The following is a 23441-nucleotide window of genomic DNA, read 5'->3' as shown; positions in this document are numbered from 1 at the left end:
ATCATCTTTCCCCCATCTCATGTGACCCCCCCTACGAACCTATCAATTACAGTAAATGACTGCCCACTCTCCCCAGTCCCACAAGCTCGCTGCCTCGGAGTAATCCTTGACGCTGATCTCTCCTTCAAACCACATATCCAAACCCTTTCCACTTCCTGCCGACTTCAACTCAAAAATATTTCACGCATCCGTTCATTCCTCACCCAAGAATCTGCAAAAACCCTAGTCCATGCCCTCATCATCTCTCGCCTTGACTACTGCAACCTCATGCTCTGTGGCCTCCCCTCAAACACTCTCGCACCCCTCCAATCTATTCTAAACTCTGCTGCCCGACTAATCCACCTGTCCCCCCGCTATTCCCCAGCTTCTTCCCTCTTTCAATCCCTTCACTGGCTCCCAATTGCCCAGAGACTCCATTACAAAACCCTAACCATGACATACAAAGCCATCCACAACTTGTCTCCTCCATACATCTGTGACCTCGTCTCCCGGTACTTTCCTGCACGCAACCTCCGATCCTCACAAGATCTCCTTCTCTACTCCCGTCTTATCTCCTCTTCCCACAATCGCATACAAGATTTCTCTCGCGCATCACCCCTACTCTGGAACTCTCTACCACAACATATCAGACTCTCACCTACCATCGAAACCTTCAAAAAGAGCCTGAAGACCCACCTCTTCCGACAAGCCTATAACCTGCAGTAACCACCGATCGACCAAACCGCTGCACGACCAGCTCTACCCTCGCCTACTGTATTATCACCCATCCCTTGAAGATTGTGAGCCCTCGCGGGCAGGGTCCTCTCTCCTCCTGTACCAGTTATGACTTGTATTGTTTAAGATTATTGTACTTGTTTTTATGTATACCGCTCCTCACATGTAAAGCGCCATGGAATAAATGGCGCTAGAACAAGAAATAATAATAATAATAATAAAGAGTGAGCAGATGGTTAAGTGATTTGTGAGAGCGTCTCTTATGTTGAATGGTAGGACTGACTGGATCTGTGCAATTTAACAATGTTGAAAGAGCGTGAGTGCTATACATAGGGAGCAAGGGGCCGATATGGAGTGTAGAGAGTTAATGCCAGGGCGGTGGATGTGTGAGAATGCAGCCGCCAGGATATAAATTACACAAATGCATATGGTATATATTTGTTGTTCTCCAAATGTACAGGGAGTAGATGTATATAAATGTCTTACCTGTCTCCTGCCCTGTCTCACTGCCATGTTATAACTGCCAGTAGTACTGTGATAAACTGTTCTTCGATAAAGTGTGCATAAATGCCCCCTGCATAAATGCTCCCCCTAGCTATGTCTGAATATATAGGAGGTTAAGGCTAAGATTTTTTTTTTTGCTCTCTCTCTTCTCGTTAATCAAACTAAATTGAGACAGCGGGACCCAATAAAATGTTGTGGTCAGATAAACAGATGTCCAGCACTACATGGATCATAAAGCACTTTGAAAAGTTTCTTGACCTCACAACATAAGGGGACAAGCAGAGTAAGTTGAAATAGCTATATACCAGAAATAAGCTTGCATAGTTAAAAACACATAGATAGCATTCAGGATTAACTGCTTGCTGACACTGAATGGAGAAACACAGGAGTTGATTCAGAGCAGAGATTGAAAGAGCTGGTTACCAAGAATAGAGGGGTGGGGGGGTTAATTATTTAAATTATTTAAAAAAAAAAACCGGCATGGGGTCCCCTCCCCATTTTTTACAACCAATCTTGCTGAACCTGACAGCTGGTATTGGGCCATTGATATAGCCATTGATATAGCACCCCCCCCCGCCTAAAAATAGCAGGCTGCAGCTGCACAGAAAAAGCACATCTATAGTGGGGGAAATAAGAATTTGATTCCTTGCTGATTTTGTAAGTTTGCCCAATGACAAAAACATGAACAGTCTATAATTTTAAGGGTAGGTTAATATTAACATCGAGAGATAGAATACACTGTCTCATTCCGGACGAGACTGTGATGAGCAGGGTGGCGTCCGGTCTCTTATAGACCTGATGACACTGTGCGGCCAGTCAATCACTGTAATACCACAACAAAGATGGCTGCAGCGTAACAGTGCCTGGCAGACAATCCCTGCATGCTGATTGGCACTCTAAAGAGCACCAAAATTGTGGGGCGGAGACCTGAGCCCCCGATGAATAATCCTGGAAATACTCGGTGCTTGTCAAGTACCGCGAGTATATCGATACTCAGGCGAGTACCGAGTAGTGGCGAGCATGTTCGCTCATCACTAACTGGGGGGCAACTCCCAAATACTAAGTGTAACGGACACCGTGACAGATTTACCCCGAGACTGTACGAGTGTCCGGGGACGTGCTGGGAAAGCCGGGAACTTCTGCTGTAACGTGGGATGCTGCTGTGAGCACACCTGCAGGTGAACAGGACCTGCCGCACGTGACCACCGTGGGAGTGGTTTGGAGACGGGGGTAGGTCCTGAACTCCTAGGGATGATGACAGGAGTCGGGGAAGCCCAGAGAAGTGTTAGGCGAGCCGAGGTCAGACCAGACAACAGTGCGGTAACCAAGGGGGACAAATAGCGTAGTAGGAGACAAGCCGGGGTCAGAAGCCAGAGAGATACTGTCATGATCCCAGTGCAGGTTTTGACCTGCACGTCAGGGGTTAACCATTAACCATGTCTTGAGCCCAGTGCAGGCTTGGACCTGCACGCCTGGGGTTAATTATTGTGGCCTCTCTTTGGTTCAGGGAGGGCTTCTTATAGCCCTGGGAAACTCCAATCCGCATCAGTTAGTTATACTTTTGCCTTTGGCCGAATGTGTTGACCCCTGTGTGCCTGTTCGTTGTCTTCTAGCTTGCTTCTATGGTTCTGACCCGGTTCAGTCCCCCGTTGTGAGTTTGCCTGTTGATTCTGTACTGTATATCTATTTCTCTGGTTTCTGACTTCTTGGCTACGTCCTGACTATCCGTTCTAATCCTTTGGTATTGTCGTGCTATCTCGTGCTTTGACCCCGGCCTGATCTGTTTACATCCCTGTCTATGCCCCTTGGTAACTCTGTCTCGTAGTTACCATTCTAGGAGTTTTTCTGCAGCTCCTAGCTCTCAGGAGTTTAGGCCATGCCCCCAGCAGTCACATGCTTCAGGTCCTGCTGGTCTGAAGCACGCATCTTCTCTGCTGCTGCACGCTCCTCAGGTATCTTAGAGCACAGTTTGTCTTACTCAGGACATGCAGGACAAGCGCACTGGCTCAGTGAGCAAGTGCAGTGCGGTGTTCTTGACAGATACGAGGTACCAGAGGGACTAACGAGCAGATAGACGAGGGACAAAGCAGAGGTCAAAACCAGGAGTATCACGAAAAGTACAGAATCAGGAGACAAATGCAAAACGGGGAACACACCAGGTCATACACAAGCAGGCAAACAGATACAAGCAATACACAAAGGTATTCACAGGGTGAGCTGCTCAGCCAAGGTTAGATGTGTAACTGACAGCGGGCACAGCACAGGGGCGGGTAGATATAGCCCTCCCCCAACCAAAGAGAGGTCACATGGTGTTAACGCTAGAAGCACTGCCAAAGAACTCCTGGGCAAACCATGACACTAAGAACCTACAATCACCTGAGTTAAATGCCCCAATGTAGTGAGTACAAAGACAAGAAAGCTAGCTCAATAAACTAGACAATCACTAGTCATAGGAGTATATCTAAAAAATGTTGTCGCCCCCAACGGCAGAACTCACTGAACCTCCACATGGATAAGGACTTTATCGTGAGCACTATATTCGGCACTTTATTTATTTGTTACTGGTTGGGCCCAGGCTTTGAGATAGTAACATAGTAATTAAGGTTGAAGGGAGACTTTAAGTCCATCTAGTTCAACCCATCCTATCGTAACTTGCCCTAACATGTTGATCCAGAGGAAGGCAAAAAAAACCCATGTGGCAACAGTAAGCTTCACATTGGGGAAAAAAATTCCTTCCCGACTCCACATACGGCAATCAGACTAGCTCCCTGGATCAACGCAATATTAAGGAGACTAGTGTATATACCCTGTAATATTATACTTTCCAAGAAAGGCATCCAGTCCCTTCTTAAATTTTAGTAGGGAATCACTCATTACAACATCATATGGCAGAGAGTTCCATAGTCTCACTGCTCGTACAGTAAAGAATCCGCGTCTGTGAGTATGCTTAAACCTTCTTTCCTCCAGACGTAGAGGATGCCCCCTTGTCCCCGTCACAGGTCTAAGAGTAAAAAGATCATTAGAAAGGTCTTGGTACTGTCCCCACATATACACTCACTGGCCACTTTATTAGGTACACCATGCTAGTAAGGGGTTGGACCCCCTTTTGCCTTCAGAACTGCCTCAATTCTTCGTGGCAGAGATTCAACAAGGTGCTGGAAGCATTCCTCAGAGATTTTGGACCATATTGACATGATGGCATCACACAGTTGGTGCAGATTTGTCGGCTGCACATCCCTGATGCGAATCTCCCGTTCCACCACATCCCAAAGATGCTCTATTGGATTGAGATCTGGTGACTGAGGAGGCCATTTGAGTACAGTAAACTCATTGTCATGTTCAAGAAACCAATCTGAGATGATTCGAGCTTTATGACATGGCGCATTATCCTGCTGAAAGTAGCCATCAGATGTTGGGTACATTGTGGTCATAAAGGAATGGACATGGTCAGCAACAATACTCAGGTAGGCTGTGGCGTTGCAACGATGCTCAATTGGTACCAAGGGGCCCAAAGAGTGCCCAGAAAAAATTCCCCACACCATGACACCACCACCACCAGCCTGAACCGTTGATACAAGGCAGGATGGATCCATGCTTTCATGTTGTTTACGCCAAATTCTGACCCTACCATCCGAATGTCGCAGCAGAAATCGAGACTCATCAGACCAGGCAACGTTTTTCCAATCTTCTACTGTCCAATTTCGATGAGCTTGTGCAAATTGTAGCCTCAGTTTCCTGTTCTTAGCTGAGAGGAGTGGTACCCCAGTGTGGTCTTCTGCTGCTGTAGCCCATCTGCCTCAAAGTTCGACGCACTGTGCGTTCAGAGATGCTCTTCTGCCTACCTTGGTTGTAACGGGTGGCAATTTGAGTCACTGTTGCCTTTCTATCAGCTCGAACCAGTCTGCCCATTCTCCTCTGACCTCTGGCATCAACATGGCATTTCCGGCCACAGAACTGCCGCTCACTGGATTTTTTTTCTTTTTCGGACCATTCTCTGTAAACCCTAGAGATGGTTGTGCGTGAAAATCCCAGTAGATCAGCAGTTTCTGAAATTCTCAGACCAGCCCTTCTGGCACCAACAATCATGCCACGTTCAAAGGCACTCAAATCACCTTTCTTCCCCATACTGATGCTCGGTTTGAACTGCAGGAGATTGTCTTGACCATGTCTACATGCCTAAATGCACTGAGTTGCCGCCATGTGATTGGCTGATTAGAAATTAAGTCTTAACACACAGTTGGACAGGTGTACCTAATAAAGTGGCCAGTGAGTGTATATTTATACATTGTAATAAGATCACCCCTAAGCCTTCGATTCTCCAAACTAAATAACCCCAAATGTAATAGCCTGTCTTGGTATTACAGACCCCCTAGTTCCCTAATAACCTTGGTCGCTCTTCTCTGTACCCGCTCCAGTTCAGCTATGTCTTTCTTATACAGCGGAGACCAGAACTGTACACAGTATTCTAAGTGTGGTCGCACTAGTGACTTATATAGAGGTAAAATTATGTTCTCTTCATGAGCATCTATGCCTCTTTTAATGCATCCCATTATTTTATTTGCCTTTGCAGCAGCTGCCTGACACTGGCCACTAAATGTGAGTTTGTCGTCCACCCATACACCCAGGTCTTTTTCAGTGACAGTTTTGCCCTGTGTTTTACAATTAAGCACATAATTATACATCTTGTTCGTTCAAGTGCATGACCTTACATTTATCCCCATTAAAGCTCATTTGCCATTTATCAGCCCAAGCTTCTAGTTTACATAAATCCTCCTGTAATATAAAATTGTCCTCCTCTGAATTGATTACCCTGCAGAGTTTAGTGTCATCTGCAAATATTGAAATTCTACTCTCTATGCCCCCTACAAGGTCATTAATAAATATGTTAAAAAGAAGCGGGCCCAAAACTGACCCCTGTGGTACCCCACTGCTAACCGTGACCCAGTCCGAGTGTGCTCCATTAATAACCACCCTTTGTTTCCTATCCCTGAGCCAGCTCTTAACCCAGCTACACATATTTTCCCCTATCCCCATTGTTCTCATTTTATGTATCAACCTTTTGTGTGGCACCGTATCAAAAGCTTTTGAAAAGTCCATGTACACCACGTCCACTGCATTCCCTTGGTCCAGTCCGGAACTTACCTCTTCATAAAAGCTTATCAGATTAGTCTGACAGGAACGGTCCCTCGTAAACCCATGTTGATATTGGGTCATAACGTTATTCTTCTCCAGATACTCCAGTATAGTATCTCTTAGAAAACCCTCCAGGATTTTACCCACAGTTGAGGTTAAACTTACTGGCCTATAATTTCCAAGTTCAGTTTTTGTCCCCTTTTTGAATATTGGCACCACATTTGCTATACGCCAGTCTTGTGGTACAGACCCTGTTATTATGGAATCCTTAAAGATTAGGAATAATGGTCTATCTATGACTGTGCTTAATTCCTGCAGTACTCGGGGGTGTATGCCATCCGGGCCCGGGGATTTGTCAATTTTAGTGATTTTTAGACGCCGCCGTACTTCCTGCTGGGTTAAGCAGGTGACATTTAATGGAGAATTATTATCCCTGATCATGTTATCCGTCATGGGATTTTCTTGTGTAAACACTGTTGATAAAGTCATTTAGCATATTGGCTTTTTCCTCATCCACCATCTCACCCAGACTATTATTAAGGGGGCCAACACTATCATTTTTTAGCTTCTTACTATTTATGTAGTTAAAGAATATTTTGGGATTATTTATACTTTCTCTGGCAATGAGTCTCTCTGTCTCAATCTTTGCTATTTTGATTTGCTTTTTACAGAATTTATTTAATCTTCTGTATTTAGTTAATGCCTCATCACTACCTACTTGCTGTAATTCTCTGCTTTCTTTTTGTCCCTTATTGCGCCCCTTACAGCTCTATTTAGCCATAGTGGTCTCCTCCTATTTCTCGCAGGTTTATTCCCATACGGTATATATTGTGCACAGCTCCTATTCAGGAGGATAATAAACGTCTCCCATTGTCTTTGTGTATTTTTATGTCTCAGGATATCGTCCCAGTTATTGCACCAAGATCATCTCTCATCCGTTGGAAATTTGCCTTCCTGAAGTTTCGTGTCCTTGTAACCCCTCTACTACACATCTTATTACAGGACACCTGAACACTTATTAATTTGTGATCACTATTACCCAAGTGACCCCCAACCCTTACATTTGATATGCGGTCTGGCCTGTTGGATAATATTAGGTCTAGCAGTGCCCCCCCTCTTGTTGGGTCCTGAACCAGTGGTGAAAGGTGATTGTCTCTCATAGTTGTCAGACACCTATCACCTTTGCTGGAACTGCAGGTTCCGGTTCCCCAATGTATTTCAGGGTAGTTGAAGTCCCCCATAATAATGACTTCTCCTTGAGTCGCAGCTTCATCTATTTGCTTTATGAGGATATTCTCTGTTGCTTCCATTATTTTTGGAGACTTATAACAAACCCCTATCAGTAATTTATTATTTTCCCCCCCTCCCCTTATCTCTATCCACAGGGACTCTACATTTTCATTAGATTCATTTATATTATCACGCAGGATGGGTTTTAAGGATGATTTTACATATAAACACCCCCTCCCCCTCGCTTATTAGTACGGTAGCGGATTGGCAATATATACAATGCCTTGCGAAAGTATTCGGCCCCCTGGAACTTTTCAACCTTTTCCCACATATCATGCTTCAAACAAAGATACCAAATGTAGATTTTTGGTGAAGAATCAGCAACAAGTGGGACACAATTGTGAAGTTGAACAAAATTTATTGGTTATTTTAAATTTTTGTGGAAATTCAAAAACTGAGAAGTGGGGCGTGCAATATTATTCAGCCCCTGTAACTTAATACTTTGTTGCGCCTCCTTTTGCTGCGGTTACAGCTGCAGTCTCTTGGGGTATGTCTCTATCAGTTTTGTACATTGAGAGACTGAAATTCTCGCCCATTCTTCCTTGGCAAACAGCTCGAGCTCAGTGAGGTTGGATGGAGATCGTTTGTGAACAGCAGTTTTCAGCTCTTTCCACAGATTCTCGATTGGATTCAGGTCTGGACTGTGACTTGGCCATTCTAACACCTGGAGACGTTTGTTTGTGAACCATTCCATTGTAGATTTTGCTTTATGTTTGGGATCATTATCTTGTTGGAAAACAAATCTCCATCCCAGTCTCAGGTCTTTTGCAGACTCCAACAGGTTTTCTTAAAGAATGGTCCTGTATTTGGCTCCATCCATCTTCCCATCAATTTTAACCATCTTCCCTGTCCCTGCTGAAAAAAAGCAGGCCCAAACCATGATGCTGCCACCACCATGTTTGACAGTGGGGATGGTGTGTTCAGGGTGATGAGCTGTGTTGCCTTTACGCCAAACATATCGTTTGGCATTGTTGGCAAAAAGTTCAATTTTGGTTTCATCTGACCAGAGCACCTTCTTCCACATGTTTGGTGTGTCTCCCAGGTGGCTTGTTGCAAACTTTAAACGACACTTTTTATGGATAGCTTTGAGACATGGCTTTCTTCTTGCCACTCTTCCATAAAGGCCAGATTTGTGCAGTGTACAACTGACTGTTGTCCTATGGACAGACTGTCCCACCTCAGCTGTAGATCTCTGCAGTTCATCCAGAGTGATCATGGGCCTCTTGGCTGCATCTCTGATAAGTCTTCTCCTTGTTGGAGATGAAAGTTTAGAGGGACGGCCGGGTCTTGGTAGATTTGCAGTGGTAGGATACTCCTTCCATTTCAATACGATCGCTTGAACAGTGCTCCTTGGGATGTTTAAAGTTTTGGAAATCATTTTGTATCCAAATCCGGCTTCATACTTCTCCACAACAGTATCACGGACCTGCCTGTTGTGTTCCTTGTTCTTCATGATGCTCTCTGTGCATCAAACAGAACCCTGAGACTATCACAGAGCAGGTGCATTTATACGGAGACTTGATTACACACAGGTGGATTATATTTATCATCATTAGTCATTTAGGACAACATTGGATCATTCAGAGATCCACAATGAACTTCTGGAGTGAGTTTGCTGCACTGAAAGTAAAGGGGCTGAATAATATTGCACGCCTCACTTTTCAGTTTTTTAATTTCCACAAAAATTTAAAATAACCAATAAATTTCGTTCAACTTCACAATTGTGTTCCACTTGTCCATAGGACAACAATCAGTCATACACTGCACAAATCTGGCCTTTATGGAACAGTGGCAAGAAGAAAGCCATTTCTCAAAGATATCCATAAAAAGTGTCCTTTAAAGTTTGCAACAAGCCACCTGGGAGACACACCAAACATGTGGAAGAAGGTGCTCTGGTCAGATGAAACCAAAATCGAACTTTTTGGCAACAATGCTAAACGATATGTTTGGCGTAAAGGCAACACAGCTCATCACCCTGAACACACCATTGCCACTGTCAAACATGGTGGTGGCAGCATCATGGTTTGGGCCTGCATTTCTTCAGCTGGGACAGGGAAGATGGTTAAAACTGATGGGAAGATGGATGGAGCCAAATACAGGACCATTCTTGAACCTACTGACGTTCTCTTCCCTCTCCTCTCCGATTGCGCAACCCCCACTCCACAAACTTGCTCACCCTCGCAGAAATCTCAAACACCTCAATTTACACTCACTCTCTGAGTCCCTTCTCCCTCTCACAGACAACTTCCCTTACTGGCACAGATGCTGCTGCCACCTTTTATAACACCACAATAACAGTAACACTTGATCCGGCCGACCCACTCATGCAGAGCAAAATTTGTACAATCAACAGGCACCCTTGGCTGACCAGCCTGACCAAAGAACTGAGACGGGTTTCCAGGGCCGCTGAGCGGAGATGGAAGAGAACCCGTTCTACCGAGCACTTCAACTCATACAAGCAATCCCCTTGCCAGCTTCAAATCCACGCTCTCTGCCGCAAAACAAACTTACTTTGCATCCCTCATTACCTCACTGTCTCACAACCCTAAACAGCTTTTCAACACTTTCAATTCTCTACTCCGTCCCACAACACCGCCTCCCCCTGCCTCCTTCTTTAAGCAGATCAATAACATCAGAGAAAGCCTTGGCCCGCAGCCCACAATGCCCCTCTTAGCCGCTCAGCCCTGTTCTTCCAAAACCAGCTTCTCCACCATGACAGATCAGCTCTCCACCCTCTTGTCAAGATCACACCTCACCACTTGTGCCCTCGACCCACTCCCTTCTCACCTCATCCCTAACTTTGCCACAGTCTTCATCCCAACTCTAACACACCTCTTCAACCTTTCACTTACAAATGGTGTCTTTCCCTCATCCTTCAAACATGCCTCTATCACACCCATCCTCAAAAAGCCCTCCCTCGTCCCATCCTCTGTGTTTAACTATCGCCGAATATCTCTTCTTCCTTACGCCTCAAAACTACTGGAGCAGCATGTATATCTTGAACTGTCCTCCCACCTCTCCTCCTGTTCCCTCTTTGACCGGTTACAATCTGGCTTCCAACCGCATCACTCAACTGAAACTGCCCTAACTAAAGTCACTAACGACCTACTAACCACCAAGAGCAAGCGACACTACTCTGTCCTCCTTCTCCTGGACCTGTCCTCTGCCTTCGACACCGTAGACCATTCCCACCTGCTACAGACTATCTCATCTCTTGGCATCACAGACTAGGCCCTATCCTGGATCTCATCATACCTAACAGACGGAACATTTAGTGTCTCCCTCTCACACACCTCTTCCTCACCTCGCCCCGTCTGTCGGTGTTCCTCAAGGCTCAGTCGCAGGACCCCTACTCTTCTCCATCTACACCTTCGGCCTGGGACAGCTCATAGAATTCCACGGTTTGCATTACCACCTCTACGCCGATGACACGCAGATCTACCTATCTGGACCTGACCTCACCGCCTTACTGACCAAAATCCCACAATGTCTGTCTGCTATCTCGGCCTTCTTTTCTGCTTGCTTTCTCAAACTGAACATGGACAAAACAGAATTGATCATCTTTCCCCCATCTCACTCTACCCCTCCACCAGACCTAACCATTAATGTCAATGGCTGCTCACTTTCCCCAGTCCCGCACGCTCGGTGCCTTGGGGTGATCCTCGACTCTGCGCTCAAACCACATATCCAAGCCCTCGCCTCCTCCTGCCGCCTCAAACTCAAAAATATTTCCCGGATCCGCTCATTCCTCAACCACGAAATGACAAAAACACTAGTGCACGCTCTTATCTCCCGCCTCGACTACTGCAACCTCCTACTCTCTGGCCTCCCCTCTAGCACTCTGGCTCCGCTCCAGTCCATCCTACACTCTGCTGCCCGACTAATCCACCTGTCTCCCCGCTATTCCCCAGCCTCTCCCCTATGCCAGGCCCTTCACTGGCTTCCTATTGCCCAGAGGCTCCAATTCGAACCATAACCATGACATACAAAGCCATCCACAACCTGCCTCCTCCATACATCTGTGACATGGTCTCCCGGTACCTACCCGCACGCAACCTTCGATCCTCTTAAGATCTCCTTCTCTACTCCCCCCTTATCTCTTCTTCCCACAACCGCATACAAGACTTATCCCGTACTTCCCCCCTACACTGGAACTCTCTGCCGCAACACATCAGACTCTCACCATCAACGGAAACCTTCAAGAAGAACCTGAAGACCCACCTGTTCCGACAAGCCTACAGCCTGCAATGATCTTCGGTCTACTGAACCACCGCACGACCTGCTCTACCCTCTCCTACTGTATCCTCACCCATCCATGTAGACTGTGAGCCCTCGCGGGCAGGGTCCTCTCTCCTTCTGTACTTGTGTGTCCCTTGTCATTCACATGTTTATTGTACCTGTCTATATTTCCCCTTTTCACATATAAAACGCCATGGAATAAATGGCGCTATATAAATGTATTAAATGTATAATAATCCACAGAACCACCCAGCTTTTATGAGTATGACTGCCCTGATCACACTACTACAAAAAATAGTTTTATTTCTGAAATATCTCATTTCTGCTGCATCTCTTTATTTAGACACGAGGGATCTGTTTGTAATTTTACTGATTTTTTTTTGTTATGATGAATAAAATATTGTCTGTTCTAGTTTTGGTACATGCACTCCCTTTTTGTTCCCTTTTGGTTCAATCTGGGTTGAGCTTTGTAAGTCTTTATACTAGTCTCTGCCGCCCGTCACTTGTCTGACGTCACAGGTCAGCCGTGTTCCCGGTGTGTGGGCTGTTAGGTGGATGCGTGCCGTTCTCACCTGTATCAGGACCTCAGTGACTGCGCCGGTTCCTTTGCTCAGGTTGAATGCAAGGGTGGCAGAGATGACGGCGATGCCAGCAACCTCGTCTCTTGCTGCCAGGCAGGCGCTGCTCAGCAGGTGGTTGTACTTATGTGGATGCCCCAACCAAAGCTCCGCTGCCACTATCATCGCCAGGTGGCGCCTCCCGTTACCCTGCGCTGGTACCGACACCCACACCCACTCCCGGTGGTACAAACCCAGCACTCGCAACTGCTTCTTGCTCACCCACAGGGCAGAGCCTCGATCCACAGGACCCCCAACTTCCTGCAGCCTCCCAGCCCGAACCAACGGCTCAGCATCAATGGGGGCTACACGGAGCCTCACAGGAAGCGAGGTCCGAGCAAAACTGGAGACCAGAGGAGAAAAAAGATCAGAGGCGCCCACCGAAGCGTCCAGGAAACTGACCGAGCAATCCCCGGAAGAGGGAGCGGCCATGGGCCGTACACACGGCTGACGCCCCACCTCCATCTGCGCTACAAGGGGACCCTGCTCCTCTTCCCTCCGGTTCAATGGAGGGCCCCTTCCTGCCTCGGCCTGCATTACTGAGGGGCCACTCCCTGCCTCGGGCTGCATTACTGAGGGGCCCCTTCCTGCCTCGGGCTCCAGTACTGAGGGGCCCCTTCCTGCCTCGGGCTCCAGTACTGAGGGGCCCCTTCCTGCCTCAGGCTCCAGTACTGAGGGGCCTCTTCCTGCCTCAGGCTCCAGTACTGAGGGGCCACTCCCTGCCTCAGGCTCCAGTACTGAGGGGCCACTTCCTGCCTCGGGCTCCAGTACTGAGGGGCCCCTACCTGCCTCGGGCTCCAGTACTGAGGGGCCCCTACCTGCCTCGGGCTCCAGTACTGAGGGGCCCCTACCTGCCTCGGGCTCCAGTACTGAGGGGCCCCTTCCTGCCTCGGGCTCCAGTACTGAGGGGCCCCTTCCTGCCTCGGGCTCCAGTACTGAGGGGCCCCTTCCTGCCTCGGGCTCCAGTACTGAGGGGCCCCTTCCTGCCTCGGGCTCCAGTACTGAGGGGCCCCTACCTGCCTCGGGCTGCACAGTTGGGGGACCCCCTTCTCGCCCCGCGCTGTCCTTCTTTACCTCGATGCGGCTGAAACGGGTGTCTGGGCCCAGGAAGCCCTGCAGGGTTGGCCGAGTGTCCAGCACCAGCGCTCCGCTGTCCGGCAGCGCCTCTCCCCGGCGGACAAGCACTGGTCCCCCGGGTGTCGGCGTCCTGCGGCTCTGCACCCCTAAAAGACCCCAATCTAAGGTAGGGGGCGAGCTGAGAAGGAGGCGCCGCGGGGTCAGGGGGCCCCTGGTCCGGAAAAACAACAGACACCCCCCCGAGCACCGTGAATCCGCCATAACGGACACTTCCGGGTTCAAAGTGTAACCGGCGCTTACTACTGACGTCACATCAGTCCCCGGAAATGTGCGTCCCCCTAGGTGAACCCCGACCGGAACCTGACACCAGCAGTGGGCGGGGCTTCGCGGTGATTACGTCACTGTTTAAGGCGAAACTCGGGATCTCCTCTATTCCATCATCGTGTCCGGGAGTGACCGCGGGAGCGCGCAATCTGCTACCCCATCACTGACCCCGGGAGCGCGCAATCTGCTGCCCCATCACTGACCCCGGGAGCGCGCACTCTGCTGCCCCATCACTGACCCCGGGAGCGCGCAATCTGCTGCCCCATCACTGACCCCGGGAGCGCGCACTCTGCTGCCCCATCACTGACCCCGGGAGCGCGCACTCTGCTGCCCCATCACTGACCCCGGGAGCGCGCAATCTGCTGCCTCATCACTGACCCCGGGAGCGCGCAATCTGCTGCCCCATCACTGACCCCGGGAGCGCGCACTCTGCTGCCCCATCACTGACCCCGGGAGCGCGCACTCTGCTGCCCCATCACTGACCCCGGGAGCGCGCACTCTGCTGCCTCATCACTGACCCCGGGAGCGCGCACTCTGCTGCCCCATCACTGACCCCGGGAGCGCGCACTCTGCTGCCCCATCACTGACCCCGGGAGCGCGCACTCTGCTGCCCCATCACTGACCCCGGGAGCGCGCACTCTGCTGCCCCATCACTGACCCCGGGAGTGCGCAATCTGCACCCCATCACTGACCCCGGGAGCGCGCACTCTGCTGCCCCATCACTGACCCCGGGAGCGCGCACTCTGCTGCACCATCACTGACCCCGGGAGCGCGCACTCTGCTGCCCCATCACTGACCCCGGGAGCGCGCACTCTGCTGCCCCATCACTGACCCCGGGAGCGCGCACTCTGCTGCCCCATCACTGACCCCGGGAGCGCGCAATCTGCACCCCATCACTGACCCCGGGAGCGCGCACTCTGCTGCCCCATCACTGACCCCGGGAGCGCGCACTCTGCTGCCCCATCACTGACCCCGGGAGCGCGCACTCTGCTGCCCCATCACTGACCCCGGGAGCGCGCACTCTGCGGCCCCATCACTGACCCCGGGAGCGCGCAATCTGCACCCCATCACTGACCCCGGGAGCGCGCAATCTGCACCCCATCACTGACCCCGGGAGCGCGCACTCTGCTGCCCCATCACTGACCCCGGGAGCGCGCACTCTGCTGCCCCATCACTGACCCCGGGAGCGCGCACTCTGCTGCCCCATCACTGACCCCGGGAGCGCGCACTCTGCTGCCCCATCACTGACCCCGGGAGCGCGCACTCTGCTGCCCCATCACTGACCCCGGGAGCGCGCACTCTGCTGCCCCATCACTGACCCCGGGAGCGTGCAATCTGCACCCCATCACTGACCCCGGGAGCGCGCACTCTGCTGCCCCATCACTGACCCCGGGAGCGCGCACTCTGCTGCCCCATCACTGACCCCGGGAGCGCGCACTCTGCTGCCCCATCACTGACCCCGGGAGCGCGCAATCTGCGACCCCATCACTGACCCCGGGAGCGCGCACTCTGCTGCCCCATCACTGACCCCGGGAGCGCGCAATCTGCACCCCATCACTGACCCCAGGAGCGCGCAATCTGCTGCCCCATCACTGACCCCGGGAGCGCGCACTCTGCTGCCCCATCACTGACCCCGGGAGCGCGCACTCTGCTGCCCCATCACTGACCCCGGGAGCGCGCAATCTGCGACCCCATCACTGACCCCGGGAGCGCGCACTCTGCTACCCCATCACTGACCCCGGGAGCGCGCACTCTGCTGCCTCATCACTGACCCCGGGAGCGCGCAATCTGCACCCCATCACTGACCCCGGGAGCGCGCACTCTGCTGCCCCATCACTGACCCCGGGAGCGCGCACTCTGCTACCCCATCACTGACCCCGGGAGCGCGCACTCTGCTGCCCCATCACTGACCGCGGGAGCGCGCAATCTGCTGCCTCATCACTGACCCCGGGAGCGCGCAATCTGCTGCCCCATCACTGACTGCGGGAGCGCGCACTCTGCTGCCCCATCACTGACCCCGGGAGCGCGCACTCTGCTGCCCCATCACTGACCGCGGGAGCACGCACTCTGCGGCCTCATCACTGACTGCGGGAGCGCGCACTCTGCTGCCCCATCACTGACCCCGGGAGCGCACACTCTGCTGCCCCATCACTGACCCCGGGAGCGCGCACTCTGCTGCCACATCACTGACCCCGGGAGCGCACACTCTGCTGCCCCATCACTGACCCCGGGAGCGCACACTCTGCTGCCCCATCACTGACCCCGGGAGTGCGCACTCTATAGCCACATCACTGATCCCGGGAGTGCGCACTCTGCTGCCTCATCACTGATCCTGGGACCACGCACACTGTGGCCCCATCACTGACCCCGGGAGCGCGCACTCTGCTGCCCCATCACTGACCCCGGGACCACACAATCTGCGGCCCCATCACTGACCCCGGGAGCGCGCACTCTGCAGCCCCATCACTGACCACGGGAGCGCGCACACTGCGGCCCCATCACTGACCCCGGGAGCGCGCACACTGCGGCCCCATCACTGACCCCGGGAGCGTGCACACTGCGGCCCCATCACTGACCCCGGGAGTGCGCACTCTATAGCCACATCACTGACCCCGGGAGCACGCACTCTGCTGCCTCATCACTGATCCCGGGACCGCGCACACTGCGGCCGCATCACTGACCCCGGGAGCGCGCAATCTGCGGCCCCATCACTGATCCCGGGACCACGCACACTGCGGCCCCATCACTGACCCCGGGAGCGCGCACTCTGCGGCCCCATCACTGACCCCGGGACCACGCACACTGCGGCCCCATCACTGACCCCGGGAGTGCGCACTCTATAGCCACATCACTGACCCCGGGAGTGCGCACTCTGCTGCCCCATCACTGACCCCGGGAGCGCGCACTCTGCTGCCCCATCACTGACCGCGGGAGAGCGCACTCTGCTGCCCCATCACTGACTGCGGGAGCGCGCAATCTGCTGCCTCATCACTGACTGCGGGAGAGCGCACTCTGCTGCCCCATCACTGACCGCGGGAGCGCGCACTCTGCTGCCCCATCACTGACCCCGGGAGCGCGCACTCTGCTGCCCCATCACTGACCCCGGGAGCGCGCACTCTGCTGCCCCATCACTGACCGCGGGAGCGCGCACTCTGCTGCCCCATCACTGACCCCGGGAGCGCGCACTCTGCTGCCCCATCACTGACCCCGGGAGCGCGCACTCTGCTGCCCCATCACTGACCGCGGGAGAGCGCACTCTGCTGCCCCATCACTGACCGCGGGAGCGCGCACTCTGCTACCCCATCACTGACCCCGGGAGCGCGCACTCTGCTGCCCCATCACTGACCCCGGGAGCGCGCACTCTGCTGTCCCATCACGCGCACTCTGCTGCCCCATCACTGACCGCGGGAGCGCGCACTCTGCTGCCCCATCACTGACCCCGGGAGCGCGCACTCTGCTACCCCATCACTGACCCCGGGAGCGCGCACTCTGCTACCCCATCACTGACCCCGGGAGCACGCACTCTGCTGTCCCATCACTGACCCCGTGAGCGCGCAATCTGCTGCCCCATCACTGACCCCGGGAGCGCGCACTCTGCTGTCCCATCACTGACCCCGGGAGCGCGCACTCTGCTGTCCCATCACTGACCCCGGGAGCGCGCACTCTGCTGTCCCATCACTGACCCCGGGAGCGCGCACTCTGCTGTCCCATCACTGACCCCGGGAGCGCGCACTCTGCTGTCCCATCACTGACCCCGGGAGCGCGCACTCTGCTGTCCCATCACTGACCGCGGGAGCGCGCACACTCTGCTACCCCATCACTGACCCCGGGAGCGCGCACTCTGCTGCCCCATCACTGACCCCGGGAGCGCGCACTCTGCTGTCCCATCACTGACCGCGGGAGCGCGCACTCTGCTACCCCATCACTGACCCCGGGAGCGCGCACTCTGCTGCCCCATCACTGACCCCGGGAGCGCGTACTCTGCTGCCCCATCACTGACCGCGGGAGCGCGCACTCTGCTGCCCCATCACTGACCCCGGGAGCGCGCACTCTGCTACCCCATCACTGACCCCGGGAGCGCGCACTCTGCTACCCCATCACTGACCGCGGGAGCGCGCACTCTGCTGCCCCATCACTGACCCCGGGAGTGCGCACTCTGCTGCCCCATCACTGACCCCGGGGGCGTGCACTCTGCTGCCTCATCACTGACCCCGGGAGCGCGCACTCTGCGGCCCCATCACTGACCCCGGGAGCGCGCACTCTGCTGCCCCATCACTGACCCCGGGAGCGCGCACTCTGCGGCCCCATCACTGACCGCGGGAGCGCGCACTCTGCTGCCCCATCACTGACCCCGGGAGCGCGCACTCTGCTGCCCCATCACTGACCGCGGGAGCGCGCACTCTGCGGCCTCATCACTGACCGCGGGAGAGCGCACTCTGCTGCCCCATCACTGACCCCGGGAGCGCGCACTCTGCTGCCCCATCACTGACCCCGGGAGCGCGCACTCTGCTGCCCCATCACTGACCGCGGGAGCGCGCACTCTGCGGCCTCATCACTGACTGCGGGAGCGCGCACTCTGCTGCCCCATCACTGACCCCGGGAGCGCACACTCTGCTGCCCCATCACTGACCCCGGGAGCGCGCACTCTGCTGCCCCATCACTGACCCCGGGAGTGCGCACTCTATAGCCACATCACTGATCCCGGGAGTGCGCACTCTGCTGCCTCATCACTGATCCTGGGACCACGCACACTGTGGCCCCATCACTGACCCCGGGAGCGCGCACTCTGCTGCCCCATCACTGACCCCGGGACCACACAATCTGCGGCCCCATCACTGACCCCGGGAGCGCGCACTCTGCAGCCCCATCACTGACCACGGGAGCGCGCACACTGCGGCCCCATCAGTGACCCCGGGAGCGCACACACTGCGGCCCCATCACTGACCCCGGGAGCGTGCACACTGCGGCCCCATCACTGACCCCGGGAGTGCGCACTCTATAGCCACATCACTGACCCCGGGAGCACGCACTCTGCTGCCTCATCACTGATCCCGGGACCGCGCACACTGCGGCCGCATCACTGACCCCGGGAGCGCGCAATCTGCGGCCCCATCACTGATCCCGGGACCACGCACACTGCGGCCCCATCACTGACCCCGGGAGCGCGCACTCTGCGGCCCCATCACTGACCCCAGGACCACGCACACTGCGGCCCCATCACTGACCCCGGGAGTGCGCACTCTATAGCCACATCACTGACCCCGGGAGTGCGCACTCTGCTGCCTCATCACTGATCCCGGGAGCGCGCACTCTGTGGCCTCATCACTGACCCCGGTAGCGCGACCTCTGCTGCCCCATCACTGATCCCGGGAGCGTGCACTCTGCTGTCTCATCACTGACCCCGGGAGCGCGCACTCTGCGGCCCCATCACTGACCCCGGGAGCGCGCACTCCGCTGCCCCATCACTGACCGCGGGAGCGCGCACTCTGCTGCCCCATCACTGACCCCGGGAGCGCGCACTCTGCTGCCCCATCACTGACCGCGGGAGCGCGCACTCTGCGGCCTCATCACTGACCGCGGGAGCGCGCACTCTGCTGCCCCATCACTGACCCCGGGAGCGCGCACTCTACTGCCCCATCACTGAACCGCGGGAGCGTGCACTCTGCGGCCTCATCACTGACTGCGGGAGCGCTCACTCTGCTGCCCCATCACTGACCCCGGGAGCGCTCACTCTGCTGCCCCATCACTGACCCCGGGAGCGCGCACTCTGCTGCCCCATCACTGACCCCGGGAGTGCGCACTCTATAGCCACATCACTGATCCCGGGAGTGCGCACTCTGCTGCCTCATCACTGATCCTGGGACCACGCACACTGTGGCCCCATCACTGACCCCGGGAGCGCGCACTCTGCTGCCCCATCACTGACCCCGGGACCACACAATCTGCGGCCCCATCACTGACCCCGGGAGCGCGCACTCTGCAGCCCCATCACTGACCACGGGAGCGCGCACTCTGCTGCCTCATCACTGATCCAGGGACCACGCACACTGTGGCCCCATCACTGACCCCGGGCGCGCGCACTCTGCTGCCCCATCACTGACCTCGGGACCACACAATCTGCGGCCCCATCACTGACCCCGGGAGCGCGCACTCTGCAGCCCCATCACTGACCACGGGAGCGCGCACACTGCGGCCCCATCACTGACCCCGGGAGCGCGCACACTGCGGCCCCATCACTGACCCCGGGAGCGCGCACTCTATAGCCACATCACTGACCCCGGGAGCACGCACTCTGCTGCCTCATCACTGATCCCGGGACCGCGCACACTGCGGCCGCATCACTGACCCCGGGAGCGCGCAATCTGCGGCCCCATCACTGATCCCGGGACCACGCACACTGCGGCCCCATCACTGACCCAGGGAGCGCGCACTCTGCGGCCCCATCACTGACCCCGGGACCACGCACACTGCGGCCCCATCACTGACCCCGGGAGTGCGCACTCTATAGCCACATCACTGACCCCGGGAGTGCGCACTCTGCTGCCTCATCACTGATCCCGGGAGCGCGCACTCTGTGGCCTCATCACTGACCCCGGGAGCGCGACCTCTGCGACCCCATCACTGAACACCGGGACCACGCACACTGCTGCCCCATCACTGCCCCCGGGAATGAGCACTCTGCTGCCTCATCTGTTATGAATGAGTCACCGTAGGAGGCAAAAACAAATACTAGCTAAGTCCAGAAAACCAGAGAAGTTGGCAGCTATCGGATTGCAGACCCCTGAACCTATCAACAACAACTAGCAGTAGCCGTGGGGGGTTCCTACGGTGCCCTAGACCCCTCGATCACAGCCGGAGAACTACATAGCCTAAAGACAGAAAGGGAAATCTAAACTGCCCCAGAGCAGACCCCGAAGCAATAGGCAGCCCCCAACATATAATGACGGTGAAGCAAGAAGAAAAAACACTAACACAGATAGAAAGATTGGCTGAGCAAATGATGGGCCCAAGCTAACTAGATAGGACAGGATAGAAAAGTTGCTGTCTGCAATCCGCCAAAAACCCTATCAAAACAAGCGCCAACAGACTGACAGGGAAAAAGGCCCTGAAGACGCTAGGCTTCAAAAAGACTATGTCAGTACTCAGGTATTTTCTGAAGACAGAGCAAAAAGACAAAAAGGAATTCAGCTCACCCCCAGCAGGGAATGGCAGAATCCAGAAAAGCAAGGCAAAATAAAACCAAAACACAAATGCAAAAGGCAAAGCTGAAAACTTAGCTTTTGAGGAGCAGGAATCAGACTGGTCTCCTAGAATCCCTCAGAAATCACCAGCGAAGCAGAAGGGCGTCGGCTGCCTTATATCCAGTCAGAAATTCCCATCACCCAGTCATCCTCTACCAGCTCAGGTGCTTGGTAATCAGCCTCACTACCTTCCTTCACCAGAAGAGGGAGTTCATCAGACCTCAATGGTGAAGGGGAAAATGAACTCATAACACTCATCACTGATCCTGGGAGCGCGCACTCTGCGGCCTCATCACTGACTGCGGGAGCGCGCAGTCTGCGGCCCCATCACTGACCCCGGGAGCACGCAATCTGTGGCCCTATCACTGAATACCGGGACCACACACACTGCGGCCCCATCACTGACCCCGGGAGTGCGCACTCTGCTGCCTCATCACTGATCCCGGGACCACGCACACTGCGGCCCCATCACTGATCCCGGGAGCGCGCACTCTGTGACCCCATCACTGACCCCGGGACCACGCACACTGCGGCCCCATCACTGACCCGGAAGTGCGCTCTCTATAGCCACATCACTGACCCCGGGAGTGCGCACTCTGCTGCCTCATCACTGATCCCGGGACCACGCACACTGCGGCCCCATCACTGACCCCGGGAGCGCGCAGTCTGCGGCCCCATCACTGACCCCAGGAGCACGCGATCTGCGGCCCCATCACTGAACACCGGGACCACGCACACTGCGGCCCCATCACTGACCCCGGGAGTGCGCACTCTATAGCCACATCACTGACCCTGAGAGTGCGCACTCTGCTGCCTCATCACTTACCCCGGGACCACGCACACTGCGGCCAAATCGCTGACCCCGGGAGCGCGCACACTGCGGCCCCATCACTGACCTTGGGATTGTGCACTCTATAGCCACATCACTGATCCCAGGAACGCGCACTCTGCGGCCCCATCACTGACCCCGGGAGCGCGACCTCTGCGGCCCCATCACTGATCCTGAGAGCGCACACACTGTGGCCCCATCGCTGACCCCGGGAGCGCGCAATCTGCGTCCCCATCACTGACCCCGGGAGCGCGCAATCTGCGGCCCCATCACTGACCTCGGGAGCACGCAGTCTGCTGCCGCATCACTGACCGCGGGAGCGCACACTGCGGCCCCATCACTAACCCCGGGAGCGCGCAATCTGCGGCCCCATCACTGACCTTGGGAGCGCGCACTCTGCGGCCCCATCACTGACCCCAGAAAGGCACACTCTGCGGTCCCATCAATGACCCCGAGAGCACGCATTCTGCGACCCCATCACTGACCCCGGGAGCGCGCAATCTGCGTCCCCATCACTGACCCCGGGAGCGCGCAATCTGCGGCCCCATCACTGACTCCGGGAGCGCACACTCTACAGCCCCATCACTGACCTCGGGAGCATGCAGTCTGAGGCCGCATCACTGACCGCGGGAGCGCACACTGCGGCCCCATCACTGACCCCGGGAGCGCGCAATCTGCGGCCCCATCACTGACCTTGGGAGCGCGCAGTCTGCGGCCCCATCACTGAACCCGGGAGTGCGCAGTCTGCGGCCCCATCACTGACCGCGGGAGCGTGCACACTGCAGCCCCATCACTGACCCCGGGAGCGCGCAGTCTGCGGCCCCATCACTGACCCCGGGAGCGCGCAGTCTGCGGCGCCATCACTGACCCCGGGAGCGCGCAGTCTGCGGCCCCATCACTGACCCCGGGAGCGCACACTCTGCGGCCCCATCACTGACCTCGGAGCGCGCAGTCTGCGGCCCCATCACTGATCCTGAGAGCGCACACACTGTGGCCCCATCGCTGACCCCGGGAGCGCGCAATCTGCGTCCCCATCACTGACCCCGGGAGCGCGCAATCTGCGGCCCCATCACTGACCTCGGGAGCACGCAGTCTGCTGCCGCATCACTGACCGCGGGAGCGCACACTGCGTCCCCATCACTAACCCCGGGAGCGCGCAATCTGCGGCCCCATCACTGACCTTGGGAGCGCGCACTCTGCGGCCCCATCACTGACCCCGGAAAGGCACACTCTGCGGTCCCATCACTGACCCCGAGAGCACGCATTCTGCGACCCCCATCACTGACCCTGGGAGCGCGCAATCTGCGTCCCCATCACTGACCCCGGGAGCGCGCAATCTGCGGCCCCATCACTGACCCCGGGAGCGCACACTCTACAGCCCCATCACTGACCTCGGGAGCATGCAGTCTGAGGCCGCATCACTGACCGCGGGAGCGCACACTGCGGCCCCATCACTGACCCTGGGAGCGCGCA

The 23441-nt window shown here is 55.4% G+C and overlaps 1 protein-coding gene across 3 annotated transcripts in view; it reads right to left on the bottom strand.

Moving 5' to 3' along the window:
- PEX6 (peroxisomal biogenesis factor 6) overlaps positions 1-23441 on the bottom strand; it is a 212565-nt gene that overhangs the window by 157656 nt on the left and 31468 nt on the right. The window contains exon 1 of one of the 3 annotated variants that reach the window (XM_073558993.1): positions 12453-13905. The exons of 1 other annotated variant lie outside the window; for it this stretch is intronic. In XM_073558993.1, coding sequence (XP_073415094.1) covers positions 12453-13835 — 1383 coding nt within the window. In that variant the 5' untranslated portion in view covers positions 13836-13905. Of the gene's footprint in view, positions 1-12452; positions 13906-23441 lie in introns of those variants that run through there. One more of the 3 variants, XM_073558994.1, reaches the window with a different exon arrangement.

The sequence above is a fragment of the Dendrobates tinctorius genome, unplaced genomic scaffold (genome assembly GCF_039654945.1).
Source record: "Dendrobates tinctorius isolate UK_male_01 unplaced genomic scaffold, ASM3965494v1 ptg000264l, whole genome shotgun sequence".
NCBI classification, from domain to species: Eukaryota; Metazoa; Chordata; class Amphibia; order Anura; family Dendrobatidae; genus Dendrobates; species Dendrobates tinctorius.
Note: the sequence above shows the minus strand (reverse complement) of the source record. Positions and strands in the feature narration are given on the sequence as shown.